The 25,600-nt window shown below is 37.4% G+C and overlaps 1 protein-coding gene across 2 annotated transcripts in view; it reads right to left on the bottom strand.

Moving 5' to 3' along the window:
• The window catches only part of VCL (vinculin), a 110,380-nt gene that overhangs the window by 36,351 nt on the left and 48,429 nt on the right, over nt 1-25,600 (bottom strand). For both annotated transcript variants that reach the window (XM_058698359.1, XM_058698360.1), the window contains exons 3-6: nt 10,481-10,631; nt 10,189-10,297; nt 8,039-8,161; nt 6,278-6,438 (exon numbers count right to left, since the gene is read on the bottom strand). In XM_058698359.1, the coding sequence (XP_058554342.1) occupies nt 6,278-6,438; nt 8,039-8,161; nt 10,189-10,297; nt 10,481-10,631 (544 nt within the window). The remainder of the gene's footprint in view (nt 1-6,277; nt 6,439-8,038; nt 8,162-10,188; nt 10,298-10,480; nt 10,632-25,600) is intronic.

Here is a 25,600-nt window from a genome sequence, read left to right as displayed (position 1 = left end):
GGCTCCCTGGCTGGCTCAGTCAGTAGAGCATGCAACTCTTGATCTCAGGGTTGTGAGTTTGAGCCCACGTTGGGTATGAAGACTACTTAAAAAAAGATTAAAAAGATTAATTTGGAAACTAACTTTGAGGATTTCTTGCAAGTCAAGTTGTTTTAGGTATTTCTTCCCTTCATTTCTTTATTGAACCTCAAATTTAAATATAATTTAATTTTACATGAGGCGCCTGTGTGGCTCAGGCAGTTAAGCGTCCAACTTTGGCTCAGGTCTGATCTCACCACTGGTAGGTTCAAGCCTCGTGTCAGACTCTGTGCTGACAGCTCAGAGCCTGAAGCCTGCTTCAGATTCTGTGTCTCCCTCGCTTTCTGACCCTCCCCCACTCGCACTCTGTGTGTGTCTTTCTGTCAAAAATAAATAAACATTTAAAAAATAAATAAATATAATTTAATTTTACAAATTAAGAAACAAGGGCTCAGTCCTACAAACCCAACTGATCTCAGGTTTGCTGACATCAAACCCATGAACTTTTTCCTTTTACCAGAAAGAGCTGCCAAAGATTCTACTAACCTTATGTTATGCAGGTCCTTGCCTTGTTGATGTTGGCTTGGGTTAATAGTGTCCAGAAAATAAGCTCTAGAAATCAAAATCATAATCCTCACTAACCTAAAGGAGTTATTTTATTCTCCATTGCCCAAAAAAGATATGAAACATAATGACAAAAAAGTGGCTTTGCTCTACTCAGTACCCTCAAAACTAATTGTTTTTTTCCTCCCTAATAAAGCATCAATGACCACCACTCTTGAAGGAGAGAATCTAATTCTCAGGAAGTGAGTAATTGACTCCTGAGTGGAAGATGATGTGGCATCAATAAATTAAAATTCAGAGGTGCTGGTTTTCCCCTAAAAAGCATCTACAGCAAAGTTGAAATGAAGCTGCAATTTTAAACTGGGAATTTCAATTAGTTACCAAAGTTTTTAATAGCCTGAATTTTAGATAATTTTGGTGTTTAAGACAATAACTGAAAGGACCACTTTAAATTCTTTCTGGAACAGAGCAAGTTTTGAATAAACATTTAAACATATTACATTTTAATGTCATATCTATTAAAATAAAAAATGTCCATGGGAACAAATATTTTGGTCTTCTAAGAAACCCATATATATTTCTTTTGAAGGGCAGTATTTATTATGGAATTAAAAGAATTGTCATAAGCAACATAAGAAGTATATTTATATCAAATATGATATAAACCAAGTGACTGAACAACTAGGACCAGAAGTCAATTTTGAGATATATTTATAAAGGGGGAAAATAACCATAACCCTGTGGTCAACCGTACTATGTACCACAAAGTTTTCATTAAGCCATGTGAAGCCTAAATACCAAGTACAATCTGGATATTAAATAGAAGGGAAAACAAAAACAAACAAAAAAAACACACCTCATTTGAATATTTTCTCTGCAAAATCTCAAATTTGGGAAAGAGAGAAGTCTCCACCAATTTCTTCTCTGGTTTTTTTTGTTGTTCTTTTTTTTTTAATGTTTGTTTATTTTTGAGAGAGAGAGAGAGAGAGACAGAGCGTGAGCAGGAGGGGCAAAGAGAGAGGAAAACACAGAATCCAAACCAGGCTCCAGGCTCTGAGCTGTCAGCACAAAGCCTAACGTGGGGCTCAAACTCACGAACTGCAAGATCATGACATTGGGCTGTTAAGATCATGACCTGAGCCAAAGTCAGAAGCTCAACTAACTGATCCACGCAGGTCCCCTGTTCTCTCTCTCTCTCTCTTTTTTTAAAGAGTGACTGTTTTTTAAAAAGACCAGATCTAAGTGTGCAGCTCTGGGGACAGCTGGCATGTCACCTCCCGCTATGGTCCCTTCTACAGTAAAACTCTTCTGAGTTCAACTTTTAAATGAAAAAACCACGGTGGCTGGGCACTGTCACACACCAGAAAGCAGAGGGACAACCTTAAAAGAACTCCTTTCTGTACACCCTCCCAGGAACTGAAACGCTCCTGAAATGTAATACATAGTGAGATCTAAAGAACACTGACTAGAACTGAGAACCAGAGCTCCTCCTACAAATAATCAAGAGGAACTGTAGTAGAAAAAGGGAGGTCCTACAATGCCATGTTCCAGAAAATTTGCAGTATGGGACTAAGGACCCCCTCTTGTTCACTGCCCAACCTACTCTCCCTTTTCCCACTGACACTTCCCCTCCCCACCTTTCCCTTCCCACTCTGTTCCATTCCTGGTGACATTCCCCTCCCCCACCTTTAAATTAGTGTTTTAAACAAAGATGTTTCTGGAAAGCATAGACTGAGCAGAACAAAATTTTACAAACTACATTTAAGTGGTGGGAGAAAGTTGTCTACCCCTGAAATTTCAGAGAAGTTACTCTCCCAGACTTCAGTTCCCCATCTTTGAGAATACCTCCCTATCACCAAAATAAAAAAGAATAGCTTCCCAGCTCTAAAATTCTATGCCACCCTATGTGCACACAATCAGAGGTAGCAACTACAAGATCACTTGGATCAGAAGGGAAATCTCAATTGCTTTAACATTTTGGGCTTTTCTCCTTTTAGAGGGGACGGGCTAAAATATCATAAATGCCTAATTAACTATTTATCTCAAACTCCAAGAGATAAGTCTTTTATTGTATTTTCTGCTAACATAAAACACTCTAAGACTCCTTAAGAAGCTCCATCATGTTGTACACCTGAAACTAATATACCATTATATGTCAACTATATCTCAGTAATAAAAATAAAACACCTATAATGGAATCATTTTAATTAACTGATTCAATCTTAAATCATGTTTCATTTTCATAGTAGACATTCTAATAATAATATAAAAAATCCTCACATACAACCTTATTTTTTCAAAAATGATATAAAAATCAACCCTTAAATCTCAATGGTCTGTATTTAACAGCAAGTATTATAGGATCACATGTTCTAACCACTATTTCCTTCTTTGGTAGGGTAAAGTAATCTTCGGTGTAAGACATCTGAGTCAGTCACTACATTTACTCACGACCAGCCTAGGCCCACAGAAGGAGATCCACTGCAAGAACTAGTTCTGAATAATAGCATCTAATGACTCAAGGAGCAGTTGTGGGAGCGCCTATGTAGGGCTCAAAAACTCTTAGCTTTTAAAATTTTTCTCACTTCCTCTTGATTCTCAGCATGCATCAACAAACAATACCATAAATACAAAAAAAAAAGAGATTAGGTATAAACTGCTAAATTTACAAAGGGTAGGATTATGATTGTGTTTAATTCACAAATTCTTTTGCTTCACAATGTACACTAAATTAATTTTTAATGATCACTATGACTGTTGATTTCAGGAGGGGAAAATTTTTACTTTCAAAATAAAATAAAGTGTTTAAAGTGAAAGTACTTTTAAATTTGTAAATCTGTAATTTGAAGGTAGGTATAAAAGGTAAAATAATTAGCTATCACATTGCCTCTTTAAAAACTTATTTGGCAAGACGCACTTTTACCAAGAATTTTTTCCACTTACTTTCTTCCCCCACTTTTCTAGAGGAACCATCACTTTCCAGGAGAAAACTGCACCAATGGGGAAGCATGAAACAAGTATGGTAAGACAAAGTTAATTCTTTATTGGCAGGGTCAAGAGGAGGTAAAAGATATATGTAAATAGAATGAGGAGCCAGTGGTCAAAGACAGACATAAGGTCTGATTAACTCACTGCTTACAGCTGAGCAATGAAAGATGCATAATGCTACCAAACCAAAAAAATAACCAAAATCCTAGTTACCAATTTCCATTCTCAAGGTGAAATTTTTTTTTCTAAGCGTTCTTGCAACTAATAGAAACAATCAAACTTAAGGGGTAGGGCGAAGTAGAGTGAATGGGGATGGGGTTGGAAGTAAGATTTGTCATGTACATCTTTTTATAGCATTTTGATTTTTGAACCAGGTAAATGTATAACAAAAGCAAAATGAGATTTAAAAATAAACATTTCTTGTTCATTCTGATGTGATTATATACTTGAGCTTCTTTCAGGTGAACTAATTTTATTTACTTTCTTTCATTCTGATAGTTGTATAGTACCCTAACAGTCTGGTTCCTTCCAGATCAGCATAAGACTAAAACATCTACAAGAATGTACACAGTGGGGACCAGGTCTGTTTCCCTTGTATATTTCCCCAAGTGCCTAATCCTTGTCCTGAAAAACTCCACTGACCATATTTAAAAAAAAAAAAGAAGCATCTCTCAATGGAACTTGCACAAAATAAAGCTTAATAACACTTATTAACTAAATGATGGATAACTTTTCCCTTCCAAAAATAGAAAACCATTAAAGTCGTAATGCCTGCTCCTCTTTTTTGCTATTTCTCATCTGCTAGAAGCAAAGGAGAGAGAATAAGGAAAGAGATTAGATTAGGGGACCATGAGGTGATGGAGAACTATGGCTGATTCACAGCTTAGCAGGACATGCAGTGAACCACGAACTGAAGTTAGGAAAAACTTTAGATACACTTAACTTTTTCCCTTTAGATTTTGAAGGCTAGGATTATTGTGAAGGGCAGGTGCCCCATCTAAACTCCTTAGCCTACCCATTTCCATTATGGTTAAAACCTCAGCGACACATCTCCTAAAGCAAAATTCCGGAGCCTGCAAAGAAGACTGGTAGCAAATGCAAATACAGTGATGGCATCTGCTAGAAGTTTCCTTTCCTAAGAGCAGGGTCCACAGGTAACTTGGAGGTGACCCGGCTACTTGGAGAAACTTGCCCCTCAAATGAAGTCAGTAGGAATGACCAGGCCAAAACAGTTCTCAGGAGCCTGTTCAAAAAGATGAAAGCACCCACCAAACACAGAAAGTCTGATATCCCATAGTAATGTATTTTCTTTTGCTTTCCCCAAAGAAATAGCTCAATACGAGCCAGAGCCAGTCTGCCAGACACAGCCCCAAGTCCCAGATTAAACCACATTCTGACGCACATTCGGACACAGTGTTATACACCGGCACACGGAATAAGGCACGGCACACAGCACAAGAAAACCTCACAGACATGCTTTTTCTCTTTTTAAGCGAAAAAGAAACTAGAGGGCAAGAGAAAGCTTACCTTCTAAATGTGAGAAAAAGAATAAAACAAACAAGAGAACAAAAAAAAGATGCATAAAGAAGTCATAACAGGGAAGTGAAAGTTGTCAAATATGCAAAAGCAAAATTAAGTAAAATACCAAAGACTTAAAATGATTTCACCATATAGATTTAAAATACAGTCTTAGAACTTGTTCAAGAGCTTTGTGCCTCTGTAAACAAATCCATAGTTAAGATAAGCTAATTTCCTTCTGCATATTTAGATTCACTTTCTGGGCAACAAGAGAGAGAGCAACAAAGCTGGTGATTTTAAGACCACAGCTTTGACCTTACCTTATAGGTGTCCTGGAGGATAAACACAGCCCTACTGCACACCCAGTGGAAGTCATATTACAAATCCCCTCTTTGCTACTAGCCTGCTGGGGGCTCTGGAAACACCATCTGAGTCACATGTGGGGAAACTGGATCCTGGAGTGTGTTTCCTCCACTGCTTGTATCTCGGGCTCTACCCAGGAAAGCGTAAACCCAAGTGCCCCTATTCTCCCAGAGAGTCACTAGACAGGGAGAAGCAGACCACAGTAGCAGCAACACAAGACCACCGCGACTAGGCTCTAGAAGAAATCCACCAACTCTTTTGGAGTCCACGAAGAAATTCTAGATAAAGGGTGAATAGGACCCTCAAACGAGGTTTTCACGAATGTGCAAACTAATATTTTAATTAAGCTTTCCTTAAGGAAAATGGTATGCTGAAGGGACACACCTAGAAATGCCAACAGTTTCCTCTGTAGATTTCTTAGTTCAAAGGTTGGTTAAGGAAAAGTTTCCATAAAATTCAGTCACAGGCATATTCTGTATCTTACTTAGTCACCTAGCAACAACCACCCACATAAAAAGGGAGGGTTCCCACCCAGGGGAGTAGACACCACATCAGAATTCCTCCACCAGACCAGCGAGGGTCCAGCTTAAAGAAAAAGCTACACATCTGAGCCTTCAACTGGCCATTCACCCCACATACCCATTTCTTTGTTCTAGTCTGGGGCAAAGTAAATTTGCAAAAGCAGCAAGTAACCCATGAAACCCATGAAGAGTGAAGTAGAAATTATTTCATAAAATCTGAGTACTCTTACGCTACCCACAATTACAAGATAAAATGTGAGGGGAGAATTCAGGAGTTTTCTTATTTCCCCTCTGAAAACACACACCTTGCTGGCCCAGGCATCTTCATCCCAAGAAGTGAGTTGTAATACACGGATGATCTCATTAATTTCAGCACTCATCTTTTCTACAGTAAAATTGCGATTTTTCAAAGCTTCTTCTATTCCTTGGTTTTTTGAATTTTTAGTTGTTACAAAAATCTTCATAGCTGTAAAAATAAATGATCAGAAACTAAGCTTAGAATTTAATCTTGCTGTATGACAACATTCACACAAGATATTCCATATTTTAGTACATGTTTTGGGTTTCTAAGATCTTAAAAAGAATATATTAGTTTGGCTCAGTTGATGGAACGTGAGACTCTTGATCTCGGGTTGTGTGTTTGAGGCTTACATTAGGTGTAGAGATACCTTAAAAAAATAAAATCTTAAAAAAAAGAATATATTAAAAACAAAACAAAACAAACAAACAAACAAAACACTGAAGGCTGCCAATGAAGTTCCAATATCAGCAACCTTAAGGTACAAGACATCACTACAAATGATCAGGGAGCTAATCTGACATGCATATATAGATGACCTATAATCCCAAAATGTCCAATATCCTTCTAAATCAGTTATCATCCCAGCCCTAACACTGTGCCCCATCTAATGCACACCCAATAGGACAAGACAAAAATAGTCAGTAAAACTATAACTGCAGTATGCTCCTGCACCCAAATCCTAATGAAGATCCCAAAATACTGAGTTTATCTTTCAGAATTTCTCTCAACATGTAGTAGGAACTTTTTAACCCCCGAAAGTACAAGAAAATACTGACAATTTGAAGCACTAGAGAGAGAGAATATCTTCCCATAAAATAATTAAAATTGTGAAGACAAAGACTAACCAACACTTTATTGAGTTACCCAGATCAGAAAGAAATCTTGCTCCCAAAACTCTTCTATCACATGGAACAGCTGGCCTCAAAAACATTTCCCATGGAGATAGTAAGACTCTACTCACAAATGTTTTGTTTTCTGGTTCATATAAGGGCTTTCTGAGCTCTTACATTCACCTCTCCTTTTTTAGCTACTACCTGAAATGCCAAAGCAGGAAGGTAGGATCTGGGGGTACCAGGACATGCCCTACAAGATTTTGAAAATAGGAAACAAAAAAAAAAAAAAAAAAAAAAAGACAGACTATAGAGCTGCCCTCTGACAGTTAAACTAACCCTTAACTTGACTAAGATAACTTATGTGAACCATGAGGTATCTGGTACATACTACACACCCAATGAGTGTAGCTCCCTCTTGCTAGCTGAGACAGCAGCCACCATGTTTGCATTTCTGGGCTCTACCCAGTGGAAAAGAAGTCCCATCTGGTACACTAGCTCTGTACAGTTCAATTTATTTTAGGAAAAACTGTGGACTTTGGGGTCACTTCTTTGTCATATAGTACTCCATAATATCCATTCCAGCTAATTCTTTTTTCATAACACAAATAAAAGTGTCAATATTCATATGCCCATAATTAAAGTTTCTAGACATTCTACCTCCTAGAAAAGGAGCCTAGTAGAACTATGAGAACAGAGCTGGGCAACAGGAAAGGCAGCTTCAAACAAAGAGCAGGAGAAGGAGGACATTACAGAAGATGAATACTGGTTCTTAGCCAATCAGCTACAGCCATCAAGTAACACCCAATCTATCAGGTCTCATTTTTACCCAGCCTGAAGGACATGCAACCGAGCAGCAAAAGAAAATGAGCTTCAGGAGTTTAGAATATAGTGACTTTTTTTTTCCTGTAAGATAATGTACAGGCAGAAAATACCTGAAATGAGAACTGGCAGCAACTCTTTCACAGTGTTCATGGAGTTCACCAACATCACTCGGTGCTCCTGGTGAGTCAGTTCCTGCTGCCTTTCATCAATCATCTTGGCCATCTTTGTCATTCCTGGGGCATAAGGAATAAATTGTGCAGGGTGACTCGTGAAACGATCCAGATTCACTTTCTGAGCCTAGATCCATTACGAATGACTACAAAAGTCCAAACTGATTGTCAGCTTATTTAAACAACAGATACTGTCACTGAACTGTAGCATTTTTGATAAAAATTTTTCAGGGCAGCTGTAACAATGCAACTTTATTCGTTTCATTAAAAGTAATTTGTTAAATGTAAATCCAAACTATGACATAATTTTCACATGGTTGACATATAAAATATATCTATATATTATAAATAATATAAATATATATTATAATATAAATAATATATAATGTATAATTATAACATAAATAATATATTATATGTATATAAAATATAAAAACGTATTTGTGAAAAACAAATATGTATTTGCAAAAAATGAATAAAAATATTTTGCCTGGTTACTACACATACCAGGTTCACATAATGTATCTGGCCACTGCACGTATGTAAGAATGTCATGCAAGCTGAGGCACCTGGGTGGCTCAGTCAGCTGAGCGTATGACTTTGGCTCAGGTCATGACCCCGCAGTTAGTGAGTTCGAGCCCCACATCAGGCTCTGTGCTGACAGCTCAAGGTCTGGAGCCTGCTTCTGGATTCTCCCTCTCTCTGCCCCTCCCCTGCTCATGCTCTCTCTCTCTCTCTCTCTCTCTCTCAAAAGTAAAAACATTAAAAAAAAAAAAAAAAATAGTAAAAAAAAAAAAAAAATCTCATGCGAGCTTCGTACTGAGAATCTAGTGGCTGAAAAAATCTTAAGAATTACAATAATGTGTTTTGTTTTCATCTTTATATTTTCTGTACTTTCCGATTTGTCCAAAATAAGCATGTACTATTTTTATAATTAGAAACAAATAGAAATATTATAAAAATAATTATACTAAGGACAGCAATCAAAGCATCTGGTGTTTTGGAACCGGCCTGCTAGCAATTTTTGTTTACTTTGGTTATTATTCAAAGGTGCTATGTGATTCTCTCAAGCTTTGGTTTTCAAACTGCTCTTAAGATTTCTTAAGTAGTTTCACAGATCATCAAAGGATACCAAAGAGGGGTAGGAAAGGAGGGGTTGCCCCTGCCTCATTCAGAATAGTTCCATTTTTGTCTTTTATATGTTGGGATTCCGTGTAAGATTTTATTTGAAGAAATAAACTTTATTTTCCCAGTGCTATGGGAAAGTTTAAAGAATACTGCTCTAAAGGCATTTCCTGGTGATCTTCAAAGATGGCTCAGAGAAAGTCTTAACTGCCATAAGTTTACAAAATGACTATATTGGAACCTCATGAACACACTGTGAATTAAAAATCATTTCACCTAAGGCAAAAGACTCTTATGAGGTGGTATGTGATCTTTACTACTGATAAGTTGAACATCTGAGGTTGTCCTGTCATTGGTCTCAATCATACTTTAAGGACCCTCAAGTTCATGTTATATGCCTATAACAGAAAAAGCTGGTATCTGTTCATGTATTTTGAATATTCAATTCTCAGGTGACTAAACAATCATTTCAAAATGAGACTTAGTCACAGTAGCTCTTCTCTTCTTCCAGGTCTGATTATATTATGCAGCCTCGGGCTAGGGCATGAATCCATAATAGTAGGCAGGCTAATTAACAAGATACGAGGTCATTAAGAGCTACAGGCCAGCTGGCAGACAGTGAAGGAATGCTGTATAATATGGAATGGAGGGGTCAGAATTCAGGGTGGCCTTAAGCATTACAGTAATAGAAAAGTATTTCCTATATTCTCCAGCAACATTTACAATGTCTAGTTTAATTCATTAGGCAGGGCCAGGATTTGTAGAAAGCAGATTCAGCTTTCAGAGACAATGATATCTCCTCACTAGAAACACAGTGTCAGCTCCATCAGCAGAGTACAGACACCTCAAAACCCAACGTGTCATGACTAATCTTGGGCAAAAAGCAGGAGGGAGTACTCCTTTCACCTTGATCAAACTGGACAATCTCTAAAAACTCTTTATTATAAAAACTGGACATGACTAACCTGGTCCAAGATTCTTTGTGTAAGTGACCAAATCTTCCATAGTTTCCACCACCTCTGCCACTGTAAGATATTCCAAAATTCCTTTGCAAACTCTAATAATTTTACGAACCTGAAAATAGATTTCATATTTTAGTCAAATGAGTGAACAATAAGTAGAAAACATGCTAATTCAGATGTGCAGCTCTTCAACATCTTCCCATCCTCAACAATCATCAATCCTCCATTATTACCTTTAAGACTATCTTTAAGACTTTTGCCTGGAAGAGGTCTGCATGGGCCTCAGATTGCCTACCTCAGCCTCATCGAAGGTGAGGAGCAGGTCTGATGTGCCTGAAAGGATGCCCCTTGACCCATCGATAAGATAATCTCGAGCAGGCACCGAGTAAGGATCTGATTGAAGCATCTGGGCTGCCTGAACAAGCTTGGTACAAGCATTCTCCACCCTGCGGGGAGGAACTTGGAGTTAATTCACTGGCAGAACCAAACAGAAGAATATCACGTGGAATGCAAAGAATGAAGGGACATATCCACATTTTTTTACTGCATGGAAAATTGCCAAGACCAATTTACAATAGGATTTTAAGATTTTAACTTTTAAAATCTACAATTAAGGGGGTACATCCATCCATCCATTCATTCATTCACACATTCACTCATTCACTTCACTAAGCCCTTGTTCTTTGTTATTTCCTGGCAACAAAAAATGATGACAAAATGTTTTAGACCTTTCAGTTTAGTTGCTATATATCTCTGCAACTCCTTTGTTTCCTTCTTCCTCGCCCCATAGACACAGCCGTTAAAAGACACCACACAAAGAACGAAAATCCTTAACAACAGTTTCAGATTTAATATCTGAAAGTAAATTAAAATGCCAAAGCACTGTGTTAAATGAAATTTAATAATCAGATAACACAAAGGATTAGGAGGAAACAAAAAGTATGAAGTAATGCATAAATTCTCATTCATCTAGCTAAAAGGATTTGACAAATCCACTGGACTGTTTGAAAAGAGCCCTCTAACATTATGTTGTTAATTAAAAGGCCACTAGCATTAATAACCGAACCATTTATTGATAGTTTAATATTAATACAGTTCAATAACATAGACAACCTGATCATACAGAAAAAATGAATGAATGAATGAATGAATGAAATCAATGAAGAACAGATCCTCATTGATGTGGCTTTGGATCACTCTTAGAGGCCTGGTTGTTTACTGTTCCTTTTTAACTTTTAAATTAAATCTTTAATTTAACTTTAAGTTATATAGAATATGTATAGTCCTATATATGAAAGACAGTGAAAAATCACCTTCTTTCCACTATCTTCCAGACATTCAAATTCCATCTACTTGCAATTAATGTTACAAGTTTCCTCTGTATTCTTTAAAATAAAACATTTATGCATCTAGAAACAAAGACAGGCTTCTACTTTTTTATACAAATAGGATCATACTATTCATACTCTCTGCATTCTGCTTTTTCCACCTAATTTACCTGAGAAATGTTCTAATAAAAGTACATAAAGAGCCTCCTCATTCTTTAATATAACTATACAACTAGTCCATAATTCATTAGCCTGCTACAATAAATCACCTTGAAAAATATCATTTTAAAATGTATGTATCTGTAAGACACAATCCAGAAATGGGATTGCTGAGTCAAAGGTACAGACACTTAAAATTTTGACAAATGTTGCCATATTGCCAATCACAGAAGTTACTTACATTCCTAACACAATAGATGAGAGTACTATTTCCTCACAGTCTCAACAACTTGGTATATAATCAAACTTAAGTTTATCTTCATCAATATGAAAGACCAAAATTAGATCACAACATAGTTTTTTATTAAGGTGAAAGTCACATAACATACAATCAGTCACTCTAAACAGTACCATTCAATGGCATTTAGTATATTCACAATGCCGAGCAACTACCACCCCTCTCTTGGGTCAAAACTTTTATCACCTCAGAAATGCAGCCTGAACTCATTATGTAATCACGCCCCATTTCCCTCTTTCCCCATCCCCTGGTAACCCCTAATCTGCCTTCTATCTCCATGAATTTACCTATTCTGGATATATAAAAAGAATCATGTACTATGCGACCTTCTGTGTCTGGCTTCTTTCACTTAGCATAAATGTTTTCAAAGTTCATCCAGGTCATAGTATATGTGTTACTAGTTTGCTCTTTTTCATAGCTGAATACTATTTTATTCAGCTTTGAAAATCTGATTATCCATCCATGTGTTGATGGACATCTGGGTTGTTTCCATCTTTTGGGAATTATGAATAATGCTAACATTCATGTACAAATTTCTTTTTTCTTTTTTTTCTTTTTTTGAGAAAAGGAGTGCAAGCGGGGCAGGGGCAGAGGGAAAGAGAGAAAGAATCACAAGCAGGCTCCATGCCCAACATGGAGCCCCACTCAGGGCTCGATCCCATGACCCTGGGATCATGACCTGAGCCAAAATCAAGAGTCGGACACTCAACCAGCTGAGCCACACAGGCGCCTCACTGTCATTATGTTTTAGATGTCTTTTATAAATATCATACAGCTACAGATTTTTTATCCAGCTAGGAACTTTTAACTTAGTAATTCAGCCCACTTAAATTCATTAATATAACTGATATACTTAGGATTATTTTCATATCTTATTACTTATTTTCTATATGGCCTGTAATTTTAATTCATTTTTTTTCTTTTTTCCTTATTTTATCTTTTGTTGGCGGGGGTGGGGGGGTTGCTAGCTATTTCTATCTTTTTCTTATTCCCTTAAAGGTTATATACTCTGTCCTTTTTGTGGTCACCTTAAATATTTTAGCATGCATACTTGGCACATTAAAAATCTAAAACAGGGGTGCCTGGGTGGCTCAGTTTGGTTAAGCATCCAACTTCGGCTCAGGTCATGATCTCGCGGTTAATGAGTTCAAGCCCTGCCTCGGGCTCTGTGCTGACAGCTCAGAGCCTGGAGCTTGCTTCAGAATCTGTGACTCTCTCTCTCTCTCTCTCTCTGTCCCTTTCCCACTCACACTCTGTCTCTCAAAAAATAAACGTTAAAAAAATTTTTTTTTAATTTTTTTTTTAATGTTTATTTATTTTTTCGAGACAGAGACAGAGCATGAACGGGGGTGGGTCAGAGAGAGAGGGAGACACAGAATCCGAAACAGGCTCCAGGCTCCAAGCTGTCAACACATAGCCCGACGCGGGGCTCAAACTCACAGACCGTGAGATCATGACCTGAGCCAAAGTTGGACGCTCAACTGACTGAGCCACCCAGGTGCCCCCCCAAAATATTTTTTTTTAATCTAAAATAAAAGCTGTCCTCTTAGCACAGTTGGCAGTGCATCAGTCTCGTGAAAATCTAAAATGAGTCAATATTTCTACCTCCTTCCCAAAGAATGATCTTAGCATGTTTAATTCCCAATCATCCCTTTCTGACCTTTATGCTGTTTCCAAGTTTTGTTTTATGTTTATGTTGTTTTCATGTATAATATGTCCTATCTTTCATCTTAACCTTTATATCTCATTAGATATTACATTGTTATACTATGTAAGTCAAAGTTTGTTTATATTTACCAACAAATTGTCCCATATTTTGGTTAATCATTCCCTCTTATATCTCAGGCCTTACATCTAGAATCATCTGACTTTGTCTGAATTGCATTCTTTAGAATTTTCTCTACTAAGAGAATGCTGATAACAATATGTATCCATTTTTGTTTGTTTGAAAATATCTATTTTGTCCTCCTACTTCAAAGACTATTTCTGTAGTACAGATTTCTAGGTTGACAGCTATTTTATCGCACATTGAAGGTATTATTTCACAATGATGTAACAGCAGAAGCAGAAAGATATAATGACAGAAGAAGTAAGAGAGATGCAGGGCTATAAGCCAAAAAATTGGGGCAGCTTCCAGAAGCTGGAAAAGGCAAAGAAATGGATTATTTCCTAGAATCTTCAGAAGAAACACAACTCTATTAACCCATTTTGGACTTCTGACCTCCAGAACTGGAAGATAATGTTGTGTCTGTTACAACAGTAATATGACACTGTCCTCCAACTGAAATTTACCAGGCATACAAATAGGCATGAAAACACCACCCACAATGAAAAGAAATCATTCAAAAACAACCCAGAAATGACACATATGACAAAATTAATAGACAAGAACGTTAAAACCATTATTATAACAGTATTCCATATGCTCAAAAGCTAAAGGAAAGATTGAGTACATTAAATAGATAAATAAAAGATATAAGAACAAGACTCAATAACTAGAGATGTGTCTCAGATACAAAAACAGACTTTATAAATTACTAACAGATAAGATATTGCATGAAAAAAAGATCAGTGAAATTCAAGTCATAGCAAGTAAAATTACCCAAAATTAAACAGAAAAAAAAGACTTGAAAAAATTAACAGATCATCAGTGAGATGTGGTACAACTCAAAGCAGCCTAATACATGTGCAATTTGAGTCTCCAAAGGAGAGAAAAGGGGGAAAGAGAAAACAGTATTTGAAGAGAGGATGACATAAAAAAAATTTTTTTAATGAACACTATAAAGCTGCAGGTCCAAGAAGCTCAATAAAGGCCAAACACAAAAAGCATGAAGAGAACTACACACATCATAAGGAAATTGCTCAAAACCAAGGTTGAAAAGAAAATATTTAAAGTAGTCAGAGAAAAATGACACTTTATATACAAAAAGACAAAGAATAACAACAGACTTCTTGCTAGAAACAATGCAAGCCATAAGACAGTGAAGCAAAGTACTGAAAGAAAAAAAAAACCATCAATCTAAAAATCTACACCCCAAAAAAAACACATTTCAAAAATTAAGGTGAAATAAAGATTTTTTCAGGTATATAAAAGCTGAAAGAATTCATCATCAGCAAACCTGAACTATAGGATATGTTAAAGGAAATCCTTCAGGAAGAAGGAAAATTATACCAGATGGAAATTTGGACTCACAGAAAAAAATGACAACTAACAAAAGACAAGAGGTTATAAATAACAAAATGTTAAGTACTGAGTAAATATTAAAAATTGTATTATTTAAATATGTTTAAAAGACAATTGACTAAAGCAAGAACTATTTTAAAAGTGAAGTTGAAAAAAGTAAATTTGATCCAGCTGGCTAGATAGACAGTGAGAACTGGCTTTGCCAATGATTAACGGCAGATGCTTTCCATAAATCAAATGAGCCAAATTACATGGAAACATTTAAGACAGGTATATAATACACAATATGGCAGAAAATACATGCTGTAAAACTAGTTACACTTATTTTTAAATGTTTCTGGAATTTAAGAAACAAAACTAACGAGCAAGGGGAAAAAGAGTGAGAGAGAGAAGCCAAGAAACAGACTCTTAACTGTTAAGTACAAACTGATGATTACCAGAGGGGAAGTGGGTTGGGGGATGGGTGAAATAAGTGATGGGGATTAAGGAGTGCACTTGTGATGAGGAGCGCTGGGTAATGTATGGAAGTGTTGAATTATTACATTGCACACCTGAAACTAACATAGCACTGTATGTTTACACTGGAATTAAAATAAATAAAAATGTTTCAATGAAAACTTTAAAATATTCAAGAGAAATATTTCAAAAGACCTTTAGGGACAGCCAACCACTCACTGAAGACATTTCGTTAAAGAGCACTGGCATCTTGCTTCAAGATATTTCATATCCATTCCCTCGAATTCAAACACCTCTCTCTCCCCCCTCTATCCCCCCTAACCACTACTTACTCTCTTAGACCCTGCCTTTAAATGACTCTTCTATCAGGAAACCATCCCAAATCTACAAGTACACCTCCTATGTGCTCCCATGAGACTGCTCACACCCTCTCAGTTTAGTTTTCTCTATTTCCCACAAGACTTTAAGTTCAACAAGGCTAAGAACCTTGTCTATCTTGTTCATTAATGTCTTCAGAGAATGCCCAACACATAACAAATGTTCAGTAAATATTTGCTGAATGAGTAAATAAATGAATTTTCACCCAGTATAGGCAGTCAGGAATTTTCACCCATAGAGATCATTAACTTTAAAAAGTCACAAAACTTGGTTTTGTTCCCAGGTGACATGAACCCTGATGAAATTAAAGCAAACAAACAAGAATCACAGAATGCAACTGTTGTACTACGCCTACTTGCAAGGATTCGATTACTGCCTAAGTGTTTCAAATTTGGAAAAAAATAAAAGAAAAATAAATAAATGAAAGGAATAACCATCATGGAGAAAAGAAACAGAAAAAAGATGATGAAATCAAAAGGCTTTGCAGGAATCAATTTGATTCTCCACTAATGGTTCCCTTGTGTGGTAAACTGATAGGTCTAAAACAGACACTGTACCATTTTTCTACAATAAGACATCTGATCTGTACATTAAAATTTAATGGCATTCATAAAAGCCAAACAAATCCCACCATGACTAACCAGTAGTCAGAAACAGACAGAAGTCTGTTTCATCTGCGGAAAATGAGATTTTAAACATTCAAGCTGCCTCACTTCTTAAAGTTATCTCCTACTTTTTTTTTTAATTTTTAAAAAATGTTTCTTTATTTTTGAGAGACAGAGAGACAGAGAACAAGTGGGGGAGGGACCAAGAAAGAGGGAGACACAGAATTAGGAAGAAGGCTTCAGGCTCCAAAGCAGTCAGCACAAAACTCCACGTAGAGCTTGACCTCACAAAACACAAGATCATGACCTGAGCTGAAGTCGGATGCTCAACCGACTGAGCCACCCAGGTGCCCCAATCTCCTTTTTAACACAAATCCAAAATTTTTAAAAAGCATTTCAGAGAATGACAATAGGAAAAAGGTCTGTTTCCTAAATAATTATATATCTTGACTCTATCCTAATAATATTGATTTAGATACTTTAAATCAATCAAGTGTATCACAAGTTAAAACTTCTCTCTGCCTTTGAGTCTTCAACATAAATTAATAGAAAATTCTTATGCTTTAGATCAATGGACTAATGACAGCCTCACAGGACCCAAAATATGTTCACTCATAACCTACTAAATCCATTCTCTCCAGAATTACACATGATATAACTTGATACAATTTAAGATATATAAAGATCCCAAACTACTCAGTTCCATGTGATTTCAGTGATCACTTTATCAAGCTTAAGTTTATGCTGAATTTTTAATTTAAGAAATATAAGAGAAAAACACATCCAGAAATTATAAAGATTACCTTAAGTCATTTTTAAAGCTTCTACCAGAATGCATCCACTCTTAAATTACTTGAATTTAATTCTTCATCCATCTGTTCATCTAACATATTGAGGACCTACTACATGCTATAAGATACCCAGGAATAGAAAGTATTTTTAAGGGGTGTCTGGGTGGCTCAGTCGGTTGAGCGTCCAACTTCAACTCAGGTCATGATCTTGCAGTCCGTTAGTTCGAGCCCCGCGTCGGGCTCTGTGCTGACAGCTCAGAGCCTGGAGCCAGTTTCAGACTCTGTGTCTCCCTCTTTCTTCTCTCTCTTCCCCAACTCATGCTCTCTCTCTTCTCAAAAATAAATGTTAAAAAAAATTTTTTTTAAAAAAAGAAAGTATTTTTAAGTCCCTACTTTTAAGGGGTTACAACTTTGGTAGGAGGAGACATACATGCAAACAAACAAATATAAATTAGTATTTAGAAGTACCTCCAGCAGAGGATAAGGGGACATAAAAGTAGAAGTAGTCCTTTTTACTTGGGAAATTAGGAAAGTGGTGATAGAGAAGGTGGAGACAACATTGCTCCTGCCTCAGAAGCTCAGCACTACTTATAAAGATGATCCTCTTCACAGCATCCTGGGAGTTGTTTTTCCAATGGGATAATATTCCCTCTCTCTCTTACCCTCCCTTCCTCTCTCTCTCTCTCTCGCTCTCTCTCTCTCTCTCTCTCTCTCACACACACACACACACACACACACACACACACACACACACAGAGTTCTTTCTATGAAAAATACCATGCATTTGCCATAGGTGTGGTTTGACCAGAGAGGGCAGCCTACTATCACTAAGTACAGGTAACTCATTCACTCTGAAACCAAACAATCTCCCATCTGCTTCTGTAAAAAAAAAAAATCAACCATCAAATCCCAGCTCACTGATTCAGCAGAGGGAAAAAGAGAGTGCCCTGGAACAAAATAATGTCAGGGAGACAGTCTGATAGGCCTATTTAGACATATACCGCTCCATAATATAAAACTAAATGGGGTGCCTGGGTGGCTCAGTTGGTTGGGTGTCCGTCTTTGGCTCAGGTCATGATCTCACAGCTCATGAGTTCAAGCCCTGCATTGGGCTCTGTGTTGACAGCTCGGAGCCTGGAGCCTGCTTTGGATTCTGTGTCTCCCTCTCGCTCTGCCCCGCCCCCATTCACACTGTCTCTCTCTCTCTCTCTCCTTCAAAAATAAATAAACATTAAAAAAAATTTTTTTTAACTGAAAACCTCTCTGGAACATTCAACAAGTGAAACTATACCTCACCTCAAAAAAATATGTTGGGGTGGTCAGGTGTGGGGGGGGGGAACAATCCTATATCAAATTCACTGATAAAATCTGAACTGGGGTGCCTGGGTGTCTCAGTGGGTTAGGTGTCCAACTACAGCTCAGGTCATAATCTTGCGGTCCATGACTTTGAGCCCCGCATCGGGCTCTGTGCTGACAGCTCAGAGCTTGGAGCTTGCTTCGAATTCTGTGTCTCCCTCTCTCTCTGTCCGCCCCCCCCCAAAAATAAATAAATATTTAAAATGAAATTTTTTAATATGAACTTAGTAAGTACAGCCATTTAGGTTATACATACTATCACACACACACACATACACACACACACAAATGCATTCTGTTTGCCAAAGACTGAAGTGCTATGGAGAAGAACACCTGAAAATTTGATTTCATGGAAGTCGGATTACCCTGGAGCACACCCAAAGAAGCATACATTTTGGGTCTTGTCCTTTCAAGAGAGAGAGATGGTTAGGCCACAAGCATGTCCAATCACACAAAACAACATTTGGAAAATGGGAAGGTAACAGACAAAAGAAAGAAAACACAATCAACTGGTCAGTGACGCTTTCCCTACTGTGGCCACTGCACCCAGCACCTCCATCACTGCCATTACCAACCAGGTTAGCCTTGACATAAGTATTTGGCAGGCAAAACGGCCTGTCAAGACTATTCCTTCTCTCATCTTAATCCCTGTTGAGACTTTCCTTTCCTTGCCATCTAGGTAGTGTCTCTCAGAGGTCAAGAAAGGCCCAGATCACTTCCAAGTTTGAGAAGTCCATCATATTTAAAAATGAAGAAATGCCAAAACAGGGTCATAAAAATGGTTGGCATAGACTTAAGTGTTTACATTTAATAATTTTAATTGCATGAAAAACACCTTTTAAGGCTCCTTTTTCTCTATGACTATATATATGGTCTCATTTGAAAGGAATATTAAAGTCCAGGCCTGAGAGAGATGCCAGGGGGTAGGGTAAGGGTCAGGCTCTCAAACTCTCTCTGCTTTCCCATAGTTAGAGCCTAGTCTCAGCCACAAGTATGATGAGTGAAAATGACTGCTGAGGCAGCAAAAATTCTCCCTTCACCAGGCATTTAAGCGTTTAAATTGTTAACCTGAGGAACAAGCTCCAGTGAAATTCCAGCCATCAGCAACTGGCAGTTCAGCCTTTCTAGTATCCCTCCAATAGGAAGTACTGCCTCTATAATCCATTCATTTCATCCTCAGATCTTATATACATAGGATTAAAAAGTAATAATAAAAATAATGTGAAGATCACAAAAGACTCAGGGAGTTGTGTGAAAATAAACTTTTATTTTATATACTGGCCATATGGCATAAATTTTACTTTGAAATAGCAAAAGTAGATTCATCCTGTGGCATCCCAGAGCTAGGACTAGCCAATATGCTTTGGTCCCAGTGTTACCATTTTGAGAAAGGTCAAGGATCCTCAGCCATTAGTCATCTAGAAACCTGAGTGAAGGCCACAAGAATAGTTACAGTTTTTAGGAGGGAGTCAGGAACACAGAGTACAATGACAAACTTTAATCTAGTTCATGTAGCAAGTACACAGCAGCCACTCACCCACGTGTACACTGTGTGACAACACTAAAACAGGCTGTTCCAACCCTGTGCTCCCAGATTTAAAGATCCTACAGGCCTCATCCACAAATTATTCCTATCCCTTTCCTAACTCACTGATAGCACAGGACACTGCATGTATACACCCAAAACTAAAATTAAAAACCACAGTGAATCATACTTAAAACATTCAAAGCCTTTCAAGGGCCACACCAACCTCTTTTTGCTAGAATATGTACATTGAGATACCAACACCACAGGTTCACTAAATTCTTTTATTTCAGATGAGAGTAGGAGAGTGTGCGACCAGTTTTCACTTCGCCTTCAAACAAAACAGATTCTGCCAGAGCCAACAGATAACTGAAAAGGAAGTGGCACGTGGGCAAGGCAGATGAGAAGTGTCACCTCCGTCCAAGCCACATGCTCTTCAAGTTTTGGTAGGCCACTTATTTGAAAGGTAGAGTATGAGTCATACCCTCTGAATCCTTTAAAGCCTAAATGACTAGTCATAGTCTTTCTCCCCACTGCCTTCACCCCCTGTTCAAATCTGACATCTGATAAGGGAGAGGAGATTCCAAGCCTGCAAAGTTCAGGCAAGAAATCTGCTACCTGTAGGTCCTTTGGCTCCTATGGCTCTTCCTCTCTCTCATGTTAGGATTACAGCAGAAACAGATGAACATAGAAGTAAGCGTGTCTTACAGATACCAGTAGATTTTTAATGTATCTTAAGGCTGTTGTGATGACTAAAACAAAACTTTATTTTAAAACATTAGAGGCCTGACTGATAGCCCTGGAGGAGCAGAGGATGGAGGGGAAGAAGCCCAGAGTGATGGCACGCACTGTGAAGCTGGAGGACAGGCAGCGGCTGGCCCAAGAGGAGGAGAATTAAGCCAAGTGCCTGGCCATCAGGATGATGAAGCAGGAGAACTACCTTTATAACAAGATCATATTTGGCAAGAGGCACAAAATCCAAGAGGACACCAAATTGGCAGAGAAGCATAAAGCCCACAACGAGGCTGTGAGGTCTCAGAGGAAGGCCAGGGAGGCCAGGTCCATGTGAGTGGCAGCAGCCTCTTGATGGGCAAGGCCTGCCCCTGGCAGCTGGACTTGGCACAGGCAAGCCAGAAGACCCAGACTTGGTGGCAGACCAGAGTCTCTTCCCTTTTCATCCCCTTGCTCCCGCTGCCGGCCCTGGCTTCCTCTCAAGCTCTCTGGCTGGAGACCCAGCCTCCCTTAGATGGAGCTCCCTGCTGGTGGCTGGGCAGAGGAAAGGCTTCTGTGCCAGCCCAACTTGATGCTCCCAAGAGTCAGTGACATGGGGGGCAGGAGCCTGACCAGCCCTTCACCAGCTGCTCCCTGTTCCCTGCTTTCTGCAGTGTACCCCTCCCCCCCACAACTGGATGGGTGATTTTCCTGCTGCTGTGATGGGGTGAGGGTGGGGAAGCATTTGTTATTAAACAGCTGGAGTTTGGGGGAAAATAAATACAGAAAACATTATAAAATCACTTCACCTTTTGTTCTTATTCACTCCTTATCAAATAATAACAAAAGTCTATTATTATTTGATGGTCCTTACACTAAAAAAGTTGACAGTCACTGTTCTACAGCACAATGTAATGAATGAGTTAGAGGTATAAATGCCTAAACACAAAATGAGGTGGAATAGACACAATAAGAGAATATTTTTACTTATGAAAAAAACTGCCGAATACTAAGATATGGTCTTTAAAAATCTTGAGATAACAAGTCAACAGTAGACTAACATCAGCCAAAAGTCATTCTCAAAAAAGGACTATAAATAACAAAATAATTGACAGAATTTAGGACCCAGGAGAATCATAACCTTATAACCACTTACTACATATAACCTTATAACCTATAACCACTTACTAATCATAACCTTATAACCACTTACTTCTATTGCTTTGAAATATATAAAGCTAAAACTGACAATTATGAGAAAAACTGACAAACCCACAATTACTATAGATTTCAAGATACATCATCATAAGCTGATAATTCAGACAAACAAAATAGTAAGGCTATAAACAGTTTGATCAATAATATTTAGGGGTGACTGGCTGGCTCAGTCAGTAGAGCACACGACTCTTGATCTCAGGGTTGTGGGTTCAAACCCCACTTCGGGTGTAGTGATTACTTAAAAATAAAACCTTAAAATAATAATAATATTTTATACACTGACCTAACTGATATAAAGAAAACCCTAACCCAAGCAAAAGAGAATATACTTTCTTTTTTAAAAATTTTTAATGTTTGTTTATTTTTGAGAGAGAGAGAGAGAGAGACAGCGCGACGGAGATATAGAATCTGAAGCAGACTCCAGGCTCTGAGCTGCCAGCACAACACTGGACATGGGAGTTGAATGCACAAACTGTGAGATATTGACCTGAGTCAAAGCCGGATGCTTAACCGACTGAGCCACCCAGGCTCCCTGAGAATATACTTTCTTTTCAAGCACACATAGCACACAAAACTGACCGCATATTATATCACAAGAGAATTTCCAAGAATTGATATTATATCATTCATGTTTTGGGCAAATGCAATTTAAATTAGAAATAGAACAATAAAAAGATAGTAAAAAGATTTTTGAAATTTTTTAAATATACTCCTGAATAAAGCATATTATGAAGGATGAATTCACAACCAAAATTACAACTATTAAATGTCTATAGCTGGAAAATTCACAATCCCATTTACAAATGCATCAAAAAGAATAACATACCTAGTAATTAAGTTAACCAAGGAGGTGAACGACCTATATATTGAAAACAAGACATCAGTGAAATAAACAGAAGACACAAACAGAAAGGTGTTCCATGCTCATGGATTAAAAGAACTATTATTGTTAAAATGTCCATCCTACCCAAACCAATTACAGATTCAATGCAATCCCTCTCAAAATTCCAGTGGCATTTTTCACAGAAATAGAACAAACAATCCTAAACTTTGTATGGAACCATAAAAGACCCCAAGTACACAAAGCTATCTTGAGAAAGAAGAACAATGCTGGAGGCATCACGCTCCCTGGTTTCAAACTATGTTACAAAGCTACAGTAATTAAAACAGTATGGTACTGGCATAAAAACACACACACAGATCAATGCAACAGGAGAGCCCAGAATAAACCCACACATATATGGTCAATATGACAAAGAAGTAAAGAATATACAGTGGTGAAAGGACAGTCTCTTCAATAAATGGTGTTGGTAAAATTGGACAGCCACAGGCCAAAGAATAAAACTGGACCTCTATCTTCTATCACTCACAAAAATTAACTCAAAATGGATCAAAGACTTGTATATAAAACCTGAAACCATGAAACTCCTAGCAGATAACATAAGTGGTAAAGCTCCTTGACACTGGTCTTGGCAATGATTTTTCTAATCTGAACAACAAAAGCAAAAGCAACAAAACCAAAAATAAGTGGAACTACATCATACTAAAAATCTGCACAGCAAAGGAAGCCATCAGCCAAATGAAAAGGCAACCTACTGAGCAGGAGAAAATATCTGCAAATCATATATCTGATAAGGGGCTAATATCCAAAATACATGAAGAACTCCTACAATTCAAGAACAAAAAAACGAACAATCCAATTTAAAAATGGGCAGAAGAGGAGCACCTGAGTGGCTCAGTTGTTTAAGTGTTCAACTTTGGCTCAGGTCATAATCTCACAGCCTGTGAGGTTCAAGCCCTGCATCGGGCTCTGTGCTGACAGCTCAGAGCCTGGAGCCTGCTGCAGATTCTGTGTGTCTCTCTCTCTGCCCCTCCCCCATGCGTGCTATCTCTCTCAAAAATAAATAAACATTAAAAAAAAATTTTTAATGGGCTGAAGAAAAAAATAAAAAATAAAATCAAATAAAAATGGGCAGAAAATATGAATGGACATTTTTCCAAAGAAGACATACAAATGGCGAACAGGCACATGAAAGGATGCTCTGTATCAATGATCATTAAGAAAATGCAAATCAAAACCACAAGGAGAGATCACCTCACCTAGACAGAACGGCTATTATCAAAAAAACTAGAAATAACAAATGCTGGCAAAGATGTAAAGAAAAGGGAACTCTTGTACATTGTTGGTGGGAATGTAAACAGGTGCAGCCACTCTGGAAAACATTATGGAGGTTTCTCAAAAAATTAAAAATATAACTATCATATGATCCAGCAACTCTTCTTCTGGGTATTTACCCAAAGAAAATGAAAACACTAACTTGAAAAGATATATGCACCATGTTCACTGCAGTATTACTTATTACAATAGCCAAGATATGGAAACAACTTAAGTATCCATTGATGGATGAATGGATAAAGAAACTGTGGTGTGTGTGTGAGTGAAATATAGATATGAAATGAAATATACATGAAGAGTGAAATCTTGCTATTTGCAACAACATGGATGGACCTTGAGAGAACTATGGTAAGTGAAATAAGTCAGACAAAGACAAATACCACATCACCTCTCTTACGTGTGAAAGCAATAAATCAAATGGATGGACAGATGGATGGACGGATGGATGGACGGAGGAATAACCAACCAACCAACCAACCAACCAACCGACCGACTGACAGGCCAAGCTCATAGATACAGAGAAGAGATTGGTGGTTGCCAGAGGCAGGGTTTGGGAGCGAGAGAAATGGGTGAACTGCTTTTATCTTTTTCTTTAGTTTAAATACATTGAATAACAAAAAGTACCTATAGCTGCTTCCAAACTTGTAGTAGAACTTAGAACAAAATTAAGAATCTAAACTATATTTATTTAAAAACAAGAAGACTGAACATAAAGACTGAAATATTGAAAATAAGGCATTTAAATAATAAACAATATGGAATGAATAAGTCACAGGAATAAAAGTTATAGTATAAGAAATAAAGTCAATGGTGTTGTATGGTGACAAATGGCACCTACACTTATGAGCAAGCACAAAGGATAAACTTGTCAAATCTCTATGTTGTACACCTGAAACTAATATAACATCATATGTCAACTATACTTCAATTAAATAAAAAATAAATAATAAGCTTAAAGTAAATAATAAACATGAAAGAAGAATTCTGGGGGGATATAATAAAACATAAATTTCTAAATGAGTGATAAAGAAAAAAGGCAGAACTAAATAATACTGAACAAAAAAAGTGATATAACTAGAGACGTAACTCAGATGAAAAATAATAATAGGTTATTATGAACTTCATACTAATAAACTTGTGAGCTTAGGTGAATGGATAATTTCTTAGAAAAGTATCAGATTATCAAAGTTGACTCAAAACAAAAAAAAGCCCAAAGTTGACTCAAAATGA

This window comes from Neofelis nebulosa, chromosome 13 (assembly GCF_028018385.1).
Source record: "Neofelis nebulosa isolate mNeoNeb1 chromosome 13, mNeoNeb1.pri, whole genome shotgun sequence".
Taxonomy (NCBI): Eukaryota; Metazoa; Chordata; class Mammalia; order Carnivora; family Felidae; genus Neofelis; species Neofelis nebulosa.
Note: the sequence above shows the minus strand (reverse complement) of the source record. Positions and strands in the feature narration are given on the sequence as shown.